At 37.0% G+C, this 19,607-nt stretch overlaps 1 protein-coding gene across 51 annotated transcripts in view; it reads left to right on the top strand.

Annotated features, from left to right (window-relative positions):
- The window catches only part of EYA4 (EYA transcriptional coactivator and phosphatase 4), a 156,760-nt gene that overhangs the window by 70,801 nt on the left and 66,352 nt on the right, over positions 1-19,607 (top strand). For all 51 annotated transcript variants that reach the window (XM_015284036.4, XM_046938491.1, XM_040696818.2 and 48 more), the window contains one exon: positions 10,458-10,507. In XM_015284036.4, the coding sequence (XP_015139522.1) occupies positions 10,458-10,507 (50 nt within the window). The remainder of the gene's footprint in view (positions 1-10,457; positions 10,508-19,607) is intronic.

Raw genomic sequence — 19,607 nt, 5'->3', positions numbered from 1 at the left:
GGACATTCAAAAGGCATTGATGCTTGAAATCTAATTACTATAAAGTTCTCATCGTGTCAGAGAATTGTAAACACTTTAGATCTTCCCTAAACTACATTCCACAAACATTTTGAATATGGTTCAAAACCAAAATCCTTGTCTTCAGAACTTTTATTCTCTGGGATAAAGAATGTAGCTGATGTGTATGCACCAGTAAGAGAGATTACGGGGTGATTTATTTTTTACAGCTGGTGATTTTGGGGATGGATCATTCCCAATCCTGAGTGGAAATCAAGGAATGACCTCTATGAAGCTAAGAAACTTAAGATTGTTGACCAAGACTAAAGCACATTTCTGGGAGCTAATTACCTTTAACCTTAGTACATAACTGTATGTATTTAAAAAATACAGAAGACAAACAAAGGAGCAGAGGGTTAGAAGAACTTCTCTAATAAGAGAAGGTTATTTTACATATGTGTTTCATCATCTGTGAAATTTGATGGATGTGATCATGTTTACTGCACACGTGAAAGGCACTTGGATATTGGTGGTCTCCTAGGTAAAAGTCAAAATAGTGAAAAATAGAAAGGAGGAGACAATGAACAAGTCCATGCGTTTAAATTTCTTCTAAATGAGATATGGAAAAGCTGTGGCAAGTGTTCTTTGAGATTAGAAGGAAGAGAGGTTATTTTCTGGAGTGGGAGAAGACTTGGGAGAGGTCAGCATGTAAACTCTAGACCAGCCAGAGTGAATGCTGGATCCCACTGAAGCATCAGCATCCTCAGAAAGTGAAGCTGCTGTGATAGAGATACTTCTTCTGTGGTAGAGAAATCAGCATTAGCGTTGTATGCTGTACTGTTGCTGGTACAAGATGGTTTCCATATGAAAACAGTATATTTTATTATGCTTTATTGCACAGTACAATATACCTCTAACAAAATAGCTTGAAGTATTTGCATGATGTATTTGCAACATGTCCAAGTTAACACAGCCATAGGAACATTAACTTTTGAACTTCCTGACTTTCATTGCTTTAAATTTCAGCTTCAAAGTTTACTTTTTTTTTTTCTCTTTGCATTTGTTGGCCCTGGTTAGTTTTGAAAAGCAGGAGGAATGAAAATAACTTTGGGTATTCTGAGGGGGTGCTGAATTTTATGCATATAACAGGAGACGACTTGTTATTCCTTTGAATATTAAATGATAACTCCAAAGCTTTTTTGATACACCAGTTTTGCTTATGACATGTCTGTGGCGCTAGGAAATCAGATTAAATCTAGACAGCATTGCATAGTGTGGCTCTTTTCCTGTATCTCACTGTGGTGTTTTTTTCCTGCTGAAAGAGATCAATGATAACTGGAAATGCTGAGATTTTAGAAAGCATTCACTTAAAATTAATTCAAAATGATAACAAGTCTGGAGGATATCATGGGATCATAAGCAGAGTAAAAACAGGAAGCATTTTCCAGTATCTTCTAGCTAATTTCTAGTTTGTGGATACTGGGGAAGCATCAGAGATGCATTTGCAGATTCACCTGCACTGACACATACTGCAGATTTGGCAAGAAAACAAAAGGCCGTAGACTTATCTTCATGTGTTGTTGTTTTTAATAATTATATAAAACAAATGGAATACAATGAGAGAGAAGGAGAAGGAGTGAGAAAAGGAGAAAGAAATAGGGGAGATGGGTGGCAGAGAGATTTTCCAGTGCTAGTGCTTTGGTATAATTTACTCCTGCATCTGACTCGAACAGTAGGTGAGCTGCTCCCCTTTCCAGGCTGGTGGAGCTTCCTTGCCTTTGCAACTGCTGATTGGGGTTTACTCCTTTTCCTTCTTTCTTTCTGGGAAAGGAGCCAGCCTGATAACCCATCCTCCCAACAGGGCAGGGGAAAGTGTTCTGTGAGCTCTGAGCTATTAGGTAACTGATGCTGAAACAAAAAGTGTGATTGTGGTATGGCATTTGCCCTGCCTGCCCCAGCAGTTAAGGGAAGGCATATTTCCTTCTTTCATCTAATGCAAACAAACAAAAAGGAAAAAAAAAAAAAGTGATTTTTTTTTTCCCCACAGTGCATGTATAAATGCACTTCAGAATGTAGAAGATTGTATTTTACAGGGTCCAATGGCTTAAATTATGACTTGACCGTCAGACCCTTTGATATTTTTGAAAGTGCACTTGTGCCAAAGGCAATTTAAAATGTGTTTTAAAAATGTTTTCAGGTATTAAAAAAAAACTTGAAAGAAGCTTAGAACTCTGAACTAAGTGAACCCATTAATCAGGTTGCAAAAACAAACATGTAGAAAACCCTTCCACGGGTAAGAATGTGCCAGGGAAGGAAATTTTTGACCCCAAAGATAGCCTATGAATGAGAAAATTGAGGAGGTAAGATTGCCTCAGATTTTATCACTTTATGCCATTAATACATCTTAATGCAACCTCTTTCTGTAAAACTTTGCAAATACAAAAGCAGTTTTATATTAGCTATATCCTTCTGATTTAAATAGTACAAGGGCTTATGTCAGCCATAAGACTGTGCAGTGTTTGTGAAAGAAGCAATCATTATGGTCATAAGTAATATAAATAAGTTATTTACCTGGATTTATTAAACTCCTTGTTACTTCGCCTCCTATGTACGGTGCACATCAGCAAAGGACTCCAGTGTGTCAACACTCATCATCCCAGCCTGATGCAATGAGATCTGTGGGAAATATAGCACAACTTTGCATCCTCTTGTCCTGTTCATAGGCTCGTTCCTGTCAAAGTTTCATCCACGCTACAGGTGTCTGAACAGGAGATCTGAAATATCATGCCAGCAATAGTGTCATCTCAAAAAGTGGAAGCATTTAACAGATTAATATATGTTTTGTCATTCATAGCTCCTTCTTCAAATGAGTAGTTAATGACTGGTTCAGGTAAGCTGAGGCTCTGAAGCATGAAAATATAGCAGGAGCCACTTCTTTTCATTACTTTAGTCAGTGCAGCAGGTAAGAAGGATTTCATGGAAAACTTGATGAGTCAGACAAGATATGTGGGGACAGTGCACGCTGCCTGGCAGCACTGTTCATCAGCATTTTCTCCATTGCTCGTTCAAAAAGAGCAGGAATAAAGCATCAGGATTTTCTGTCCCTTCTCCAAAGATTTTATCTGAGTATGATCCCTCTTCTTGGGGAAGTGGAGGAAGTTTGCAGAGGTATATGTAGAATAAACTGTACATAAAACATGATATTTACTCTCTTATGTAGTCTACATAATGCAAATGTCTGGCTAATCATTTAGATCCTCTAGAGATTTCAGTGGAGAGTAGCAACCATTACTCATAAATCATCTCTATTTGACATGGAAGACCACACTAGGTCAGGTGAAATACATCTGTTTCTTCCTGTTAGGTGTAAAGAAAGCTTGAGGTGACTAGCTTAGATGTAGATGTCCAAATTGCAGGTAAATGATGTCAGATATATTCTCTCTCTCTGGAATTTTCCTTACAGCTTGAATGTTCACTAGCTGGTGTGCACAGCAGCATTACCACTGTATTGCTCTGAGGAGAGAGGAATACAGGAGGGTAGCTGTGATATATTTCATCATAAATATGTCTATCTTTGGAAAGGAATATGTATGGAAAATAGAAGGAATCAATGGTGCTGCAGAAATGGCTTCCTGTGTTCCCATTCCTGCCTTGTCTTGCTGCTCAGTGTCATACGTGAATGCTCCCACACAGCATCTAGCATGATCTTATTTCTCCCTCGCTGAAAGGCAAAGAAAGATATCTGTTGTCTTTAAATAAGAAACTCATTTCACATATTACATAAAGTACAAAGAGCAACTTCAGTAGTCTCCTTCCATACCCGTAACTTCTAAATAATTTCCATTTTACTGTCATTTTTCATAAACAGGCAAACAAAAGTTCACCATGTTGCAAACTGGATATATTTGGATTGGAATTGATTTTAGTTGTCAGCACAACAATTTCATTACTAAGAAAATGGAAAAGTTTACTGAATAGTTAAAATCCTATAATAGTTAATTCACTCTAGTGAATTTGATCTATTTTTGAATTTAAATTGATCCTTATAAAAAGTTTGAGATTAGATCTGTTATATTTTTAGATCTACTGAGATACAATAAATCTGCTTCACAGTGATACCAAGTAAAATATAACTATGTACAGATCTACGCTGTGAAAAATTGTAAGAAAAGTCTTTTCTATTTCTTCGAGTTCTGTCACTCAACACTAGCATCAATATTTCTGTTTCTAGCTAAGTCAGAAACAAAGTTAAAATCTGAGAGTAAGTAACTGAAGTACTGCATTATTTATTTACAATTTCATATAAATTGCTTATATGTATTTGGATAATAAAATTTTATTATTATTAGGATTAGGTAACAAATCCTCATGAGACCTATGGAAGTGAAACAGAACAGATTTACTGTGAAGAAATTAGTTGAGAATTTGGGACTATTTAGAATTTTTCTCATATCTTTCTCTGGGGGACTTTAGCATTTATGTTTTTCTTTGCAGAACCTTCACTGAGATTTACTTCACATATATACACAGCATTTGTATTATTTGAATTTAGCCACCATAAAATGCTTAATTCTCCATAACATCTGTAGATTTTCTTAAAATCAATTTGAAAGCTTACACAATGTCTACAGTTTGTTACTAAATCTTGTACTGTATATTTGTGCCAGCCTTAGTCCTGTATTTGCAGTTCAAGAAATTATTTTTAATTTTTGTAGTAGTAGTAGTTGTTGCAGTAGTAATGAAGTGTGTAGTGTCACGGTAGCAAGAAAAATCCTTGATATAATAGACACTATATAGACAGTCTCTGTACTATAGATTTTGTCATCCTGATGGTTATAATGGTATATGTAAAGATTGTTGAAGTCAGCATCTAAAAAAATATCTGAACTATGAGCAACTATTCTTTACACTTGTATAGATATCTTGAACTCTTTTATTTCCATCAAAATATTCCCCCACATTCTCCATCCTCCCCTGCTCATTCCACAGACTTGGACCTCCCCCTGGCTGGTGAATAGGGCTGGTGAGCTTTCACACAGAGGTAACCTACTGTAGAGAAACATCCAGACAGTACACCAAGTGCACTTGGTTTGTCCATTCTCCAGGCCAGAGGTGGCACGCAGACATGCTTTGAGATGTCTTTATGTCTGCAAAGATTACTTTCCGCCCTTCGCTCTTGCCTCCTTGATGTTACATCTTCGTGGCTCCTGCATGCAGAACTACTTCATTCTGACCCAAGACATTGCAGGCACTGTTCACTGCATGCCCACCAATTTGGGAGGGCAGGGTGATCAAAGCTATATTTGATGCGGTAGGTGAGGGAGTTCGGTAGATAAACTGACAGAATAATTTACTGCTGATATTGCAAGATTTTTCAACTGTGTTCACAGTAAGTGCTAGAAGGGATTTCTCACATGTGTTGCATTATGAGTTTAATACTATGAGTGTGTGTGCGAGATCACCTCACAGACCTGGATCGGTTCATGTTTTAACATCTAGTGTAATGAGGTCCAATAAAATCATGTTAAAAGGATGTTAATGTTGCAAAGGAAAACATCAGAAACAAGGAAATAGCAGAATTAATATGGTCTGTGGAAATCCAGTCTCTTATCCATTATGGTGCAGCTCTTATTACATGACATACATGACTTTCCAGTTTTCTCAGAGTGTGTAGTTAGATTTTTCTCCTTATGTTCCTCAGCCTATATTTGTTGAACATGAAGTACCTAAACTCCACAGTGAATATAAAATCATTCTTGGTCATGTAGATATTTTAATAAACTTGAATCCTGGTTCTTTGGTGTTTAATAAATGTATCTCTTTTTCATGCTGCCCTCACAGCATGAAGTATAAGACACTTTTAAGAAGTGTTTGTGTTTTAAATTTGAAGAATGAAGGCAGAGATTAAGGCAGAAATTGTATAAAATGTTGACTAATGTCCTCTTCAATTTGAGATAAATTAGATCTTCATTTTTCTGGATAAACATAACATTTGTGCGCCATCTTGTAAGTTCAAAGTACAGTTCCCCAGCTTGGATCATTAAGTAGGTCTGCAGAGCAGATGGCATACCAGAAACAGCCTGTTGTTCTGTGCTGACTGGTCACTAAAGCCTTTACTAGTGACTTTCATGAATTTGTGATGAATGCTGGAGCTTGTCATTCTGATTTTTTTACTCCCAGATCTTCAATGGGAGCAAACTGTGCTACCTTGTCCCATCCATGCAAGCTCCAGTACTCTTCCACTACCCATACCATCCCTACATTAGCTTCTGCACTCGTCTGATATTGCTCCCTGGAGATCCCTGTCTTCTTTTGCTCCCCGTTTTCCATCCCTCCTCCCTGTGTATATTTTTCCTCTATTCCTCATCCTGTTTGAGGCCACAGGATGTTTCTCCTATTCTATGATGTTGCCTGGTTATTGTCATGGGAAGACATTGGACTGACCACTTAAAGAGGGACAGCTGCTTTCCTGATGCTAGAGGTGCTTATGGAAATCATGAGAAGTGATTTTTAATCCTTACCTGGCTTCTCTATCTTTTACATGGAGAGTATTCAGTGCAGATTGGATCTTGAGAAATTCAGAAGCTGGAATAAAACAGGGCTCCACTAATGGCTTTTAGAAGCATATAAAGCTAGACGGATTTGGATGCCATTTCACAGAGATGATGACTCCTGGGCATCAGTACACCTTGTACTTGTGCACTTTCAATTTTGGGGTTCAGTCTCAAAACTTACAGGCACTAAAGCCTCCAAACAGCATAATTATGTGACAAAAAATAAACAAAAGATCTTGTTTTCTTAAAAAAAAAATTGATTTAAGTATTTTTAGCTGAAAATTTTCAAACATTTTGTAGTAGGCAGCTAGGGTAGGAGATTTCAACACCTTTTGGTAAAATTCAAAAACAACTGAAACTGATATCTTACCACCGTAGTGAATGGTTCTCAACATGCATATAACTGGTGAGAAAACCTGTATAAACAGAGAAGAAAAAAAGAAAACTGAGTAGGGTTAAAGAAAAAAGTTCTTACTTTAAACACGTGAGAATGTAAATATATGTGGTGTTAGTGAAAGTTAATTATTTTGAAAACAGTCACTAAAGCAGATTAAGAGGGAAAATAGTGCAGCTGAAGACAAAGGTAATGATATTTAGCCTTTGATCGTAAGTTTTCACTGTGATTTTCTGTTCACCTTCAAGGGTGGCATAATTTTATGAATAACAAAATGTGTTTTGCTACTTGAGTAGTCCTAAAGAGAGGTTGGGTGTTCAATCCACACAGCCACTTGAAAGAAAATCACATGCCTGTTCCTCCTTTAAGAAAAAACATTTTTATTTATTAAATCTTTTCTCTGAAAGGGGGATCCAACGATACATAATGAAGTTTGCATTCAGTCTCAAAGGAAAAGACACGTATATATGGCATGCTTATAGCGCACACTTCCTCAGAAAATGATCACAGACAAACGGCATCATCTATACACCAAGTAGAAAACCTCAAATATTCTTATTTTATTAAGTACTTTGTTTTCTTTAAAATATTATTGAATATGTAGTACTTGTATTTTTTTTTCCCCGCAGTTTGTTTCACCTCACAGGAGGTGAGTCTTTTTGATACAGTTGAACCATTGCTTTTCTGTTACTCACTTTTAAGGTGTAAGAATTTGGTTTTTTTTAATTTTCTTATTTTTATCACACAAGTAGAACATAATCTTTCTAACTTGCTTTATTTAATGTTGATCAAAACAAGATGCAGTAGTAGTGCTAGCAGGGGTAGGACAAGTCATCAGGGATTTATCAGCAAGGAAATAGCAAAAGTATCTTGAAAGTAAATGTATGTTAACACGACAAGAGGAAAGCTTTACTGTGTTTCCTACTGCCTATGTTAATTAGATGCATTTATTGCAATCTAATATTATTATTATGCAAAATTGAAAGATTGTTTTTTTCTAGCCACGTCCCTCTGTAAATTCCTGTTGATACAGTCTGATTATGCAAGAATACAGGTGGCTCTCAAAGAAGGGCTGCTTCCATTTCAGTTTCTTTGAATGACTTTGATTTTAGGTTTTGAAAAATTGTTGTAATTTTGACAGTTGGGACTCTAATTCTGATGGTTATTATTATTGTTGGCACCTTAACACAAATTTGTAGCATTTATGTGGTAATCAGTCATGGGTTTATATCTCAAGTTTTATACTATATTTTGAATCTAATGTTACTATAATAATAATGTAGTGAGCAGAAAGCTGTAGCAGTGATGTTAGTGTCTGACTGTTCATGAGGGCTTACATGGGCTTTCATTTTCCCTCGTGGTGAGCCTCTACACCATTATGCACCCATGATACACTGCAATTCCAGAGTCCATAGAGTAGCATGCTATGAACTGTGAAGAAATCCAGGAGGCTGAAAACTAATGGTGATGAAAGCGATAGTTGGAGAGGCTGGAGAAAGTTTTGTAGCAAAAATCAAGCAAAACAAAATGTTTAGAAGATCCTTTGCATTTTCTTCTTTGTCAGTGTTTTGGATAACAACAAGACAGTAAAGACAGTTTTAAGTTCTTTTCATATGGAAAATTTGATTATTGCTACCAAAAATTAATTTCTGTGAATGATAAAACTTGCAGCTATATCATTTGCTCAGTATCTAGAACTCAAATGAAGAATAAAAATGACCATCTGTAAAACCATGAATTTGAATTATTTAATTGTTTTTTTCATGGCATTCAGTAGCGGTATTCAAAGAAAATACTTATCACTAAGCTAATACTTTTTCTATCTTGAGTTGGTGACTATTTTGCCAGTGGCTTCAATAGAAGCCACACACAGTGATAACTGTTCTTTATGTTTTGTTTTGTTTTGAAAATGCTTTTAAAGTAGCAGGAAGTTATAGAACACTATTTTTGATGCAAGTTAATTTCAAAAACTGTTATTGAGCGTATGCGGGTTGTAATGGAAATATCCTTTGCATTGTGTCAGTCATATGAAATTAGTTTGAATGATTATGAATATTTTTAGATGGCTTTAAAATGGAATTTTGAAACCTCCCACACAGCTCTGGATTTTACATTAGCACGCAAGTGAGCAAAATATTTGTTTCTCTGCTGAAAGTACAAAAAATTTAGATTACCAGAAGGCACAGTAAAATTTTTGCAGGAAATCCCAAAGATCCCAAAGAGATAGCTAGTCTGCCAGAGAACAGTTTTCTATTTTCATTGGAAAGTGATGTATTTTTTTCACCCCTAAATGGCTAATAGCAATGTATTGCAAAATTAGTATGGAAGGCAAACTACTATTAATTATATATTGTATTAATTCATTACAGTAATAAATATTTATAATGATAAGTATAATTATATTAATTAAACTATCTGTACTGTATTAATTATATATTGCAAAATTATATGCAAATGCTGTGTGTGATATTCACAGATGCATTAGAACATACATTGGTTGCTCCAAAAGTAATGTTTCATATTTATTTCCATGGAAACTATGACATAAAGAGCACGATAACACTGTTTTATAGAGCAAATTCTTAGCTACAGAACACTGTACTTCAACACAGTCACCACCATTAGCTCTGCATTTTTGCCAGCAATGAACAAGAGCCTGCATGCTGTGCTTGTAAAAATGTGCACCAGAGAAGATGCCCCACTGTCACCAATGCTGAATCACACCACCCACCACCTCACTGTGCTGACATTCACTGTTTGGTCTCTACAAACATTCAGTAAGTGTAGATGGACATCTATGGGTGCTATTCTTCTTCATGGAGGATTTCGGTGACACAGCTTTGCTTCCTACACGCGTCTATATCAGAAACTATTTTGTCAGATGTCCCTCTGCTGCCATCTGTCACATGGCAACAAAACATAATGGAATATTGGTGGGAAGGTTCAGCCTCTGCTGTCATACCACCAACATTCTCTTCTGACATCTTAGGCTGACATCATAAAAGAGTCAGCATTATTTTTGGAGCAGCCCTTATACATTTAACAACCAGCAGATTCGCAAAAATGAAAATTAATGTATGAATTATTTAGCTAGCACTGCACTTTGCCCTAGAATCTGGTGTTTATTATTGTGAGCTTTAGCAGGAAACAGAAGCTGTATCAATTGGGGAAACGTTTCTTTACTCTGCTGAGAACAGTATGGCTTTCTGGTTTCCAAGTGGGGAACCTGGTTCTTTGGTTTCTTTGTTCCCAGTTGGGCTACTCCCAAGCTATTTTAGCTGAACATTTTACATACTAATGGAACCTAGGGAAGTGCAGTTGGCAGCTGTTCATGGGATAATAATGAAACACACTGTTTAGTACAGCATACTGCTGCTGTAAAAAGCGGGAAGTATTTTATAGAGATCATGGCGAGCAGAGCTGCATCCACTTTAAGCAATGTAAGTGTGTGAATGGTGAGCAAGGAAGTTGTGTTTCAAGTGAGTAACTATGAAAATCCTTTGCTTTTGCAGGTAAAGAAAACGTGTACAGAATCAGATGTGTCAGAGCCTCCGAACGCCAGGTACGGTAACAATAGGCAAATGCCGACTACCTGCAGCATGGTGGTGTGGTGTGATACCAAACTGAAATGCAGACAGAAAGCACTCAGTGAGAAGGAGCTGCTTTGAAAAGGGAGAATGACTAGGTTAATTTTAACTGCTTTTCAATCTGGAAGGTTTTCACCCCCCAATTTAGATGTGGGTTAATATCAGGGTTTACGAATCTGGTAATTCAGTTTTAATGATAATCCTATGGAATAGCACAGGGAAATCTACTTAATCAAATTTCACTTTTTTCTTTTATCCCTTTTCTGCAAAGTTGAGTATTGACTTTTAAGTGTTTATTTATTTATTTATTGTGTAGACAGTTCTGATTTTATTTGGAAAAAAATTACTTTCATTGAATCTTTTTTCACTTCTGAAAAACATGCCATTGGGTTTGTAAGTCGGGACGAGACCATTCATTCTTTAAAAAGAAGAGGCCATGCATTCTTTAAAAATAAACTCATCAAACACTGTTTTTGCTGAATTCATGTCCATGATGAAAAGGGAAGACATTTCAATTCTGTATTTTGCATATGTGGGTATGTTTATTCATATTTCTTAGCAGGTGAAATAGTAATTGTTTTAGATGGGTATCTTCCTGTCAATTAGTAAACTGTTGAGCCACAATGTATGATGTTCTACAAATTTAGTGGTGTTCTGTGCTTTTTGTCTGTCTTTATCTTGCTTCTATTTAGAAGATCTTTTGAAGTTTCACAAAAATTCAAAGGCTTTAATTTAAAGAGATGACCATAAAAGGTAACTTAAGTCAAACGGTTGTGATTGTAACTCAGAAAAGCTAAGTAATTCAAGATTTGCCCTGGATTTCATCCTTTGCTGTCTTGATGTCCTCTTGGAGCTGGGGCCACCTGGGATAATGAAGGCAATGTATCTGTGGCTTGAGGTCTGTGGTGCACCATCTGATGGATTAACTTTTTCTGCCCTTTGTGACCACATTCTTGACTTCCATTTAGTTTACTAAGAGCTGAAAGTATGTACGTGAATACAAAATTCAATGTCTAAGTACATTTCCAAGTGAAGTCAGTAGCAGTTTTGCTCTGGGATTCAGTGGGAGCATATTTGGTACTTAGTTTCTCGTTTAATAATTCCTAAATGAGAAATTTATCTGCTGTCCTACTGCTTTGGTTTAAATTTTATAATAAAGGTTGGGGTCTTTCCAACTTCTTTCATAGAATCATATAATCATGGATGTTGAAAAAGACCACTAAGATCATCTAATCCAACCATCAGCCCACCACCACCATGTCCACTAACCATGTCCCTCAGCACCATGTCTACATGTTTCCTAAAGGGTAGATGTACTTTGATGGCATAGAGAATCTCCACTTGTGCACATGAGTAATTTCAAGTGTGTTGCTTGTCCAAAGAAGACTGTTATAACTCAAGTATTTAAAAATTATAAAGTAGTTCACGGCTGTTGTTTCATTAGACCATGGTATTGCAACATACCCGAGGACATAGAATATGACCTACTGTCATTATCTCTGCATGGTAGGAAGTTCCTTACGAATTGTAATTAAATTCTTTATACTAGGTATGAGGAACAAAAACCTTTTGTCTCCCAAGTACAAGAGGGGAACCTAAATTGCAAATAGTCAATTTTGAGGAGAAATCTGGTAGAGTTTCTTCTTCTTCTTTTTTCTTAATGGAGGAAAAAAAGGCTTTTCATTTGATGCTCCACAGCCTCAGTTTGAGGATACAATAGGTAAAGTTAAATTAATGTTCCTGCCCTATCTGTGTGGAATGGTGTATGTACAGCCTGCTGCAGGCTATTTCTGTCCCATCTTTATCCAGAATGCAACCTGGGTCTTGCAGGGAATCTCTGCCAGCCTCTGGCAGCAGTGGCATTAGGGACACCACACAGCACATGACACTTGAAAGCCTGGAGCAAGGTAATTCTTCTCTAAACAAGTCTTAAGTGAAAACATTGCACATAAAATGAAACATCAGCATAAAAATGAATGCTGGAGACACACAGCCTTACAGAATAGCTCCTGGCTCAGGACCTAAGGCCAATATCATTCATTTATTTAGCTAGCTTTATAGTGTGTTGGTTTTGGATTTGAAACTATTACAATAAATGCAGATGGAAAGTGTTTTTACAGTAGGGAAGTAATTAAATTGGGTGTGGGAACTTTGTTAGGAGAATTCTTGGAGTGACATGTGTGCATCAGCAGATTCTTTGTCTTGCTTGGCCTCAGTTCATCTTTTAGAAAGAAACATTCAAACTGCAGATGTGACTAGTAAATTTTTTTCTGAAGGGAATTTACTAACCTATGCAGCATATCAAAAAATGCTTTCCAGAAGTATCCAGTTAGATGCACAGTAAACATCAACTGTCACCAGCATACAATATGATTGTTATCTCAACAGGTAAATTGCATACACACATAGGGAACTGTGGTTAAGAATAGAGTCTTGTTGGGTTGACAAGTTGTAAATGCAAACAAAAACATACATGGATCTCTGTCGCAAATTGCAACTCACAAATGACTTAGTCTTAGAAATTCTGTTAAAGACTCCTGGGAGTTGTTTTGCAAAACCTCTATGAGCTGGTTGTGAAAACTTACTTTTAGCTCAGGTTGTTTAGATATTAACCGAATTATGATGCCATTGTGACTGTTGCAATATTATGGCATTCTTTCCACATAATTTTGAAATAAAAGTCAAATTCACCCTGCAGTTCTGGATAACTGGCCAATCATGCAAAATGTTTATAGCCTTCTGGAGCCAGAAAGTTTGCAGTGAATGAGACTTGCCTACTCGCATACTACAGATCTGATGAGACAAGACTAATGTGCATGGGTGACAACTCTATCATTCTGGTCATGTGTGAAATGTACTAGCAAAATTAGGAAGAACATTTCTTGTGTACAGAGCCTATAAACATACACTGCTATTAATTTTCTTATATAGTGGATATGCTTTAAAATGGGACTGATCCCAAGTATGCTGAACAGCTCATACATTTAATTTAGTATTATATAAGAATCACTGAAATCCAGTGCAATGAATTAAATTTAACTTGTTTATATTTATTATAGCTCCATTTTTACACAGATAATCAGAGAAGCATGTTTAATTCTAATAATGGAGATTTTTGTCTGTGCTTACAGCCTCATACCCCAAGACACTGCTGTGGAAATAAGTTAAACACTAGAATAGATGTGATTCGGAAGTCTGGTAAAATGATTTATACTGGTTCCCAGCCTCCAGTTCACAGTCAGCTACGGCACATTGGTTTTGGCTGCATTAGCCAGGATGTCATCTTTCTTGTGCCAACAGACTGCTTGATGAACAGGTCGCTGCTACACCAAATTCTTCCTTTTCACCATGTCTGTTAGAAGTCATCTGTCACCAGGTCTCTGTAAGACCAAATTGGCATCACAAATCAAGATCTGGCAAATATATAGGTTGCTGGGTTGTAAAATGAAATAGGGAGAGGGGAGGAAGTCCCTGCAAAGGGAAAGTTTAGCAGTCGTCTTCTGCTTCTTGCTAATGTTAATGTATTAGCAAGTAAATAGATGGTATTGAGTAACAGTGAGATCTACAACAGTCTTCATATTGCAGTCATAAGACCAAGGTTTGGTTCTGCTGCATCCTGGGGCATGGGTGTGAATACCATGTTTATGATACTTGCTGTACCAGAGCCGTGCTAAGACTGAGTGCATTACCCAAATGGGTTTCTATGGACATCACTGAATTTAACAGAAGTGAGAAGGAAAACAGTGTGTATCTACTGCACCTTATTCTAGACAACTAGATTAACAAAATCGTTTAACTCAACAATTTAGGCTTTGTAAAACACACTTGAAATTTCACCTATACTAATTTGCTCCATAGGACCTCAAGATTGCTGGCTGTTTAGTTCAGGCAGGTATTGGCATTAATAGCCAGCAGTTATCCGTATTTACCAGGTCTAATACTGTAAGTCCTCAATTCAAATCCAAGCGAAACAACTCATCTGACAGGTTTAATTATGAAGGTGTCGTGTTTCTCCCAGGATTGTTTGAACACACACAGCTCTTTGCACACAAGTTTGTGGGAGAGTGAGACCAGCAGTACTTTCCCATTCATGCGCAGCTCATAGATGAAAAACCAATGTTTGTTATTAGATGGTGAAGAGAAGCTTTGCAATTGAGCTGCTAAGCAAGAACAGCCAGCAATAGCTATGGGAATTGTCATTCATGTTTCAGTAGTTGTAGCAGAAAAAAAGTATATTATTTGTGCAGTAAAAATGAACAAGCTTAGCCTCCCAAGTTTTCAGATGTGTGGTTTAGCCAATTGCACTCCCTTGTTTTATTCACATCCATGTCTTAAAAGTTTTCATTAGAAGGTAGAGATTTGTTATTTATGAGCCACATGCTCATAAACTAATTTATACTAGAGAGAAGATAATGCAATGAGGACAGGCTGAGAGAGCTGGGGCTGTTCAGTCTGGAGAAGAGAAGGCTCTGTGGAGACCTGAGAGTGGCTTATCAGTATCTAAAGGGGGCTGTAAGAAAGAAGGGGATAGACTATAAGAAAGAAGGATCTGTTGTGATAGGATAAGAGGAAATGGTTTCAAACTAAAGAAGGAGAGACTTAGACTAGATAAAAGAAAGATGTGCTTTTACAGTAAGGGTGGTGAGACTCTGGAACAGGTTGCCCAGAGAGCTGGTGGAAGCCTTGACCCAGGAGACACTCAAGGTCAGGCTTGACAGGGCTCTGAGCAACCTGATGGATCTGTAGTTGTCCCTGTTCATTGCAGGGGAGTTGGACTAGGTGGCCTTTAAGGATCTCTTCCAACTCAATTATATGATGATTTAAACGCTCACTTTTCAGAGTCAGGAGTTGCACAGTGCCCCTAGACATAGCAATGAATAGTCATGGTGATGTGATAAATGGGGTTTACTCTGAGGAAATGAGATACTGACATGACTGTTTAATTTAGACTCCTAAGATGACATTCATCTCATGGTGAAGTAAGGTAGATGCTTCTGAGATACTATTTATCTGATCTTTTTCTTTTGATTGGCAGGGTATTCTTTTTCTGAGTATCCATGCTGGCTCTACCAGCAATTACCTGCTGTACTGCTGATTTGCTGATTTAGTGCAAGAAGTGCTAGAAACACCACATAAGCAAAGATAATGAGTGCATTTATTTTGATTTTTCAAATTCTGGGTGTTTTTGTTGTTTTGTTTTTGTTTGGTTTGTTTGGTTTTGTTTTGTTTTTTGTTTTTTGTTGGTTTTTTTTTTTTTTTTTTTTTGCAAAGCCATTCAGCTCCAGAAGGGAATACATACAAAAAAATCTATTATTCAGGCAAAAAAAAAAAGTGCTTTTTGACTGGCTGCTAGTATTTTGTGGGTTTGGGGCAAACTGTAAAGATGAACAGATACAGTTACACAAATATTCTATGAAAAGGCAGAATAAAGTTGAAATTGAAAGACTGCCATAAGTGATGTTAGGAATTGGAAAAAGAAATTCAGTCAACAGGAGGGACAGAAGATGACTGTCAGAGAATTGCATTCATGACAGGGAGTCCAGTATAGTTACAAACATCTTACCTAAGAGAAATGTTTGACAGGATCAAGCCCAGACTTCTCAGTTAAGACAGTGGCGGGCAAAAAATGTTTCACAATTTTCTAGTTTTAAAATAACTGCACCGTGTAATAAGATTTCTCACAAAGGCTGTATTCTGGGACGCACAGGCTTAGCTTGCAGTTGAAAGAATGTTTTGTACAAATCTGTTACTTATTAAATGTTTGGTGTGTGTATTTAGTCTGTATGCCACTTCAGCAGTTTGAGTCAATCAAAGTAATACAGTTATCGAGATGACTGTGCAGATACATGTAATTAAATAACAAACAACATCCATGACGATCACACAACAGATGCAACAAGAAGTATGTTGTCTTGCTACGTGTGTTGTATTTTCAGGCACGTAGTTTGCAGGCAGCACAAGACTCTCCTATTTTTGGAGCAGTCTGTGTGGTGTCTCTGCCTGCCGTACCCTGATCTTCTCATGCCTTAACCTAAGAAATTTGGTCTCCTCATTACTCAGAGCCTATTGAAGCTGGTCACTGTCTGCCCATTGGTTTTTGTTGGCTATGGACCAAGCCCCCAAAGAGTTCTAAAAATATATATGATATGTTTACAGAAATTGCAATAATCTATTTAGAGTGCAAACACATGGTAACTGATGACATCACAGAGAAGTATTGGAATGGTTTATATTAACAGATCCCTGTGGCTCTAACAATAAAATTAATGTATTTTTTGTGTGTGCGTGAGTCTGTTACAAATTCCTGTTTATTTTTTTTCCCTTAAAATCAGGCATAACATATTTTCTATTATACTACAAATAATGTTCTCTGTGTGATGCCAAGCCAGGTCACAGCAGTGTTAACACAAATTGATTGTTGGTTAGATTTTGAAATAAGTGAAAGCAAAAAAAGAAAAATAGGTTTTGAACATTTATTGGGAGCTTCTTAAAAAAAAAATAGGATAAGTGAGATTTTAACAGAGGCATCAATAGAAGTAAATTGGACATTTTTATGTTTGTCTCAAGTCTTTTTGTGAAATACCATATGCTACAAAGATAAGAGTTCTCTAGTACAGACTTGTGCTACTAGAATGGGAGCACCAATCATTGCTAATAGGTTTATGCTTTTATTGAAAATTTAAAAAATCAGGTAAGTCTGGAAATAAGATAAAGTTCTCTAAGAAATAGCCATTCTATTTTAACAAGGCTGAGTTTATTGATATCAGTTGGTAGGATCTTGTCTTATTGAGGAGATAGAGTAGAAAACACAAAGTACTGAATATACTAATTTAAATTAGAAGTGTTTCTTCTGCTTATGTTCCTTTCTAAGGTGCCGCCTTCCTGCTCTCTAGGGTATATATTGAAAATTGGTAAAATCGTGTTGGGTACTAGCTTGATTCTACATTTGAACTGTTTTGAACCTACGTTTGAATTGTTTAATAACTGCTTTCTTTCTTCCCCTTGTTTTCACTCAGCAAATACACAAATATGTGCATTAAAAGTAGTTTTGTGGATAATTTTGAAGAGGGCTAGAAACACCCCCATGTAATTGTATAATTAATAATTCTGACATAATTTCGACTCCAAAGTGTCTTGTGATTTCTGAGTCTGCTCAAAAGTGGAAGTTACTTAGGTGGCTCCAGTTGTGAAACCCCTTCACGCATGCTGACATACTGCTAGGTGCTTTCTGCCAACCCGCACAGTGGGACAGTGAGCTCCTTTCAACATAAATGTATATAGGTGCACTTTTGGGGGGCTGGGAAAGGCTTGCTGAAATGAAGATCTGAAGCTGTGTCAATGACTTTGTATTAATGGTAATTAAATACCAAGTAAACTCCCAACAACTGAACACAAGAAAGGGGATGACTGAAGAACTGTAAAGAATGCAACAAAAATTTCAAAATTTATATATATAAGAAACACACTAAAAACAACTTTCTCATAATGATAACTCTGAAGAAGGAATAGCAGCATATAGAAACAAAAAATGTACAAGGGCAATTAAACATAAATTTTATGGGCAGAGCATTGAAATATTCAGTAAACCATCTTAGTCATCCTTGCAGAATGTGTTAGCAGTACAGGTATACCAGCGTGAGGTGCAGTTCTCTTACTGATATCTCATGTCCCTTTTATATGTGGGTGCTGTTTCACAACATAATTTGGGAAACCCCAGCAGCTATTTACAACTTTCTCTAGGCAGAGCTGCAGGTGCATGAAGGAGTAGGACCAAAAGTGATGGTGGTGTGGCATACACCCGTTAGTTTGTTACTTACCTGTTTTGACCTCGTTGGATACCAGTGCAGATGGTGGGCTAGTGTCCTCCCCAGCTGCAAACAACACAACTCGCTTCATGATGTGGACAGTGATGACCCAACATACGACCTGAGCTGTAATCAGTGGCATAGACTGGTAGCATTTAAGCTCTCTTTGATGCCTGTACTTTGTGTTGCGTTGTAGCTCAGGCAGTATGCGCTAGCTTGCTGACAGGCTTTTGTGGATTGCCAGCCACTCCGAGGTGTCTAACTAATAGTTACTAGTGGGCTGAAATTAATTTCTGTGCAGAACAAGTCTGTTGCTGCTCTGCAGAGTGGGGTGCTTTGCACTCAGAGGTGACTGAGTGAGTGGCCTTTAAACGATGAGCATTTAATACCAGAGCAAGCATTTGTTATGCTTCCCTTTCCCTCTCTGTTCTCCTCCTCCCTCTACCTATTTTGACCAGTTTTTATTGAACTTGTTGATCTGCTAAGTCATAGTACTTTTCCTACACAGTCTGCTTGAATTACAGACAGTTGGAAAAGAAGTGCATGTATTTCTGAGCTAAATAATGTATTAATCACAACTAAGTACTTTCAGCCTTCAGGCATGTCTTGGGATAGGGGAAGTGCTTCACACTATTTTCAGTGAAAAATAAGATATATTAAACCTTCAAGGGCATTTACTTAAGCCAATAGTTTCATAGAACTCTATTGTAAAATGAAACTGGTCTTTGAGCCATAAAATGACAGCGTTAGTTCTTCAAGTGCAGCACATGTAATCACAATGAGAAGGAGCTCTCTTTCTTTCTCCCTTGGTCTATTTTTTGCTCTGTCATATCACATTACAGCAATACACAGGAGAACTAATTCAGACACTGTTCCACCTTCTTTGACCTCTTAGATAATCCAAACGTGTTTTACCATCAGTGAGCCTGAATCATAAAAGTATTCAGTTCAACCTGCTTTACACTTCAAATCCAGTTGAAAAGATTCCTACAGAAATGTAGACATTAAAAAGTTGGCCAGCTAGGCCCAAATTCATATTCAGAGATTGGTACAGGTTGCTATGTAAACAAATCACTTTTTTTCTTAATTATTTTTAAGTGTAATTTTTTGGCTTATTATTTCACAATCTCTTCAGACACATTTTAACTACCATCAGTCAGTCTGTGTATTCTGTAAGTGCTTAACCACCTCTATTCAGTTAGCATGCTGGGCTAGCATTTAACGTACCCCAAATCACCTCTTTGCCACCCTACTAGATCCTATTCAGTCT

Source organism: Gallus gallus, chromosome 3 (assembly GCF_016699485.2).
Source record: "Gallus gallus isolate bGalGal1 chromosome 3, bGalGal1.mat.broiler.GRCg7b, whole genome shotgun sequence".
In the NCBI taxonomy this organism is placed as follows: Eukaryota; Metazoa; Chordata; class Aves; order Galliformes; family Phasianidae; genus Gallus; species Gallus gallus.
This window is presented reverse-complemented; position numbering and strand designations above follow the sequence as displayed.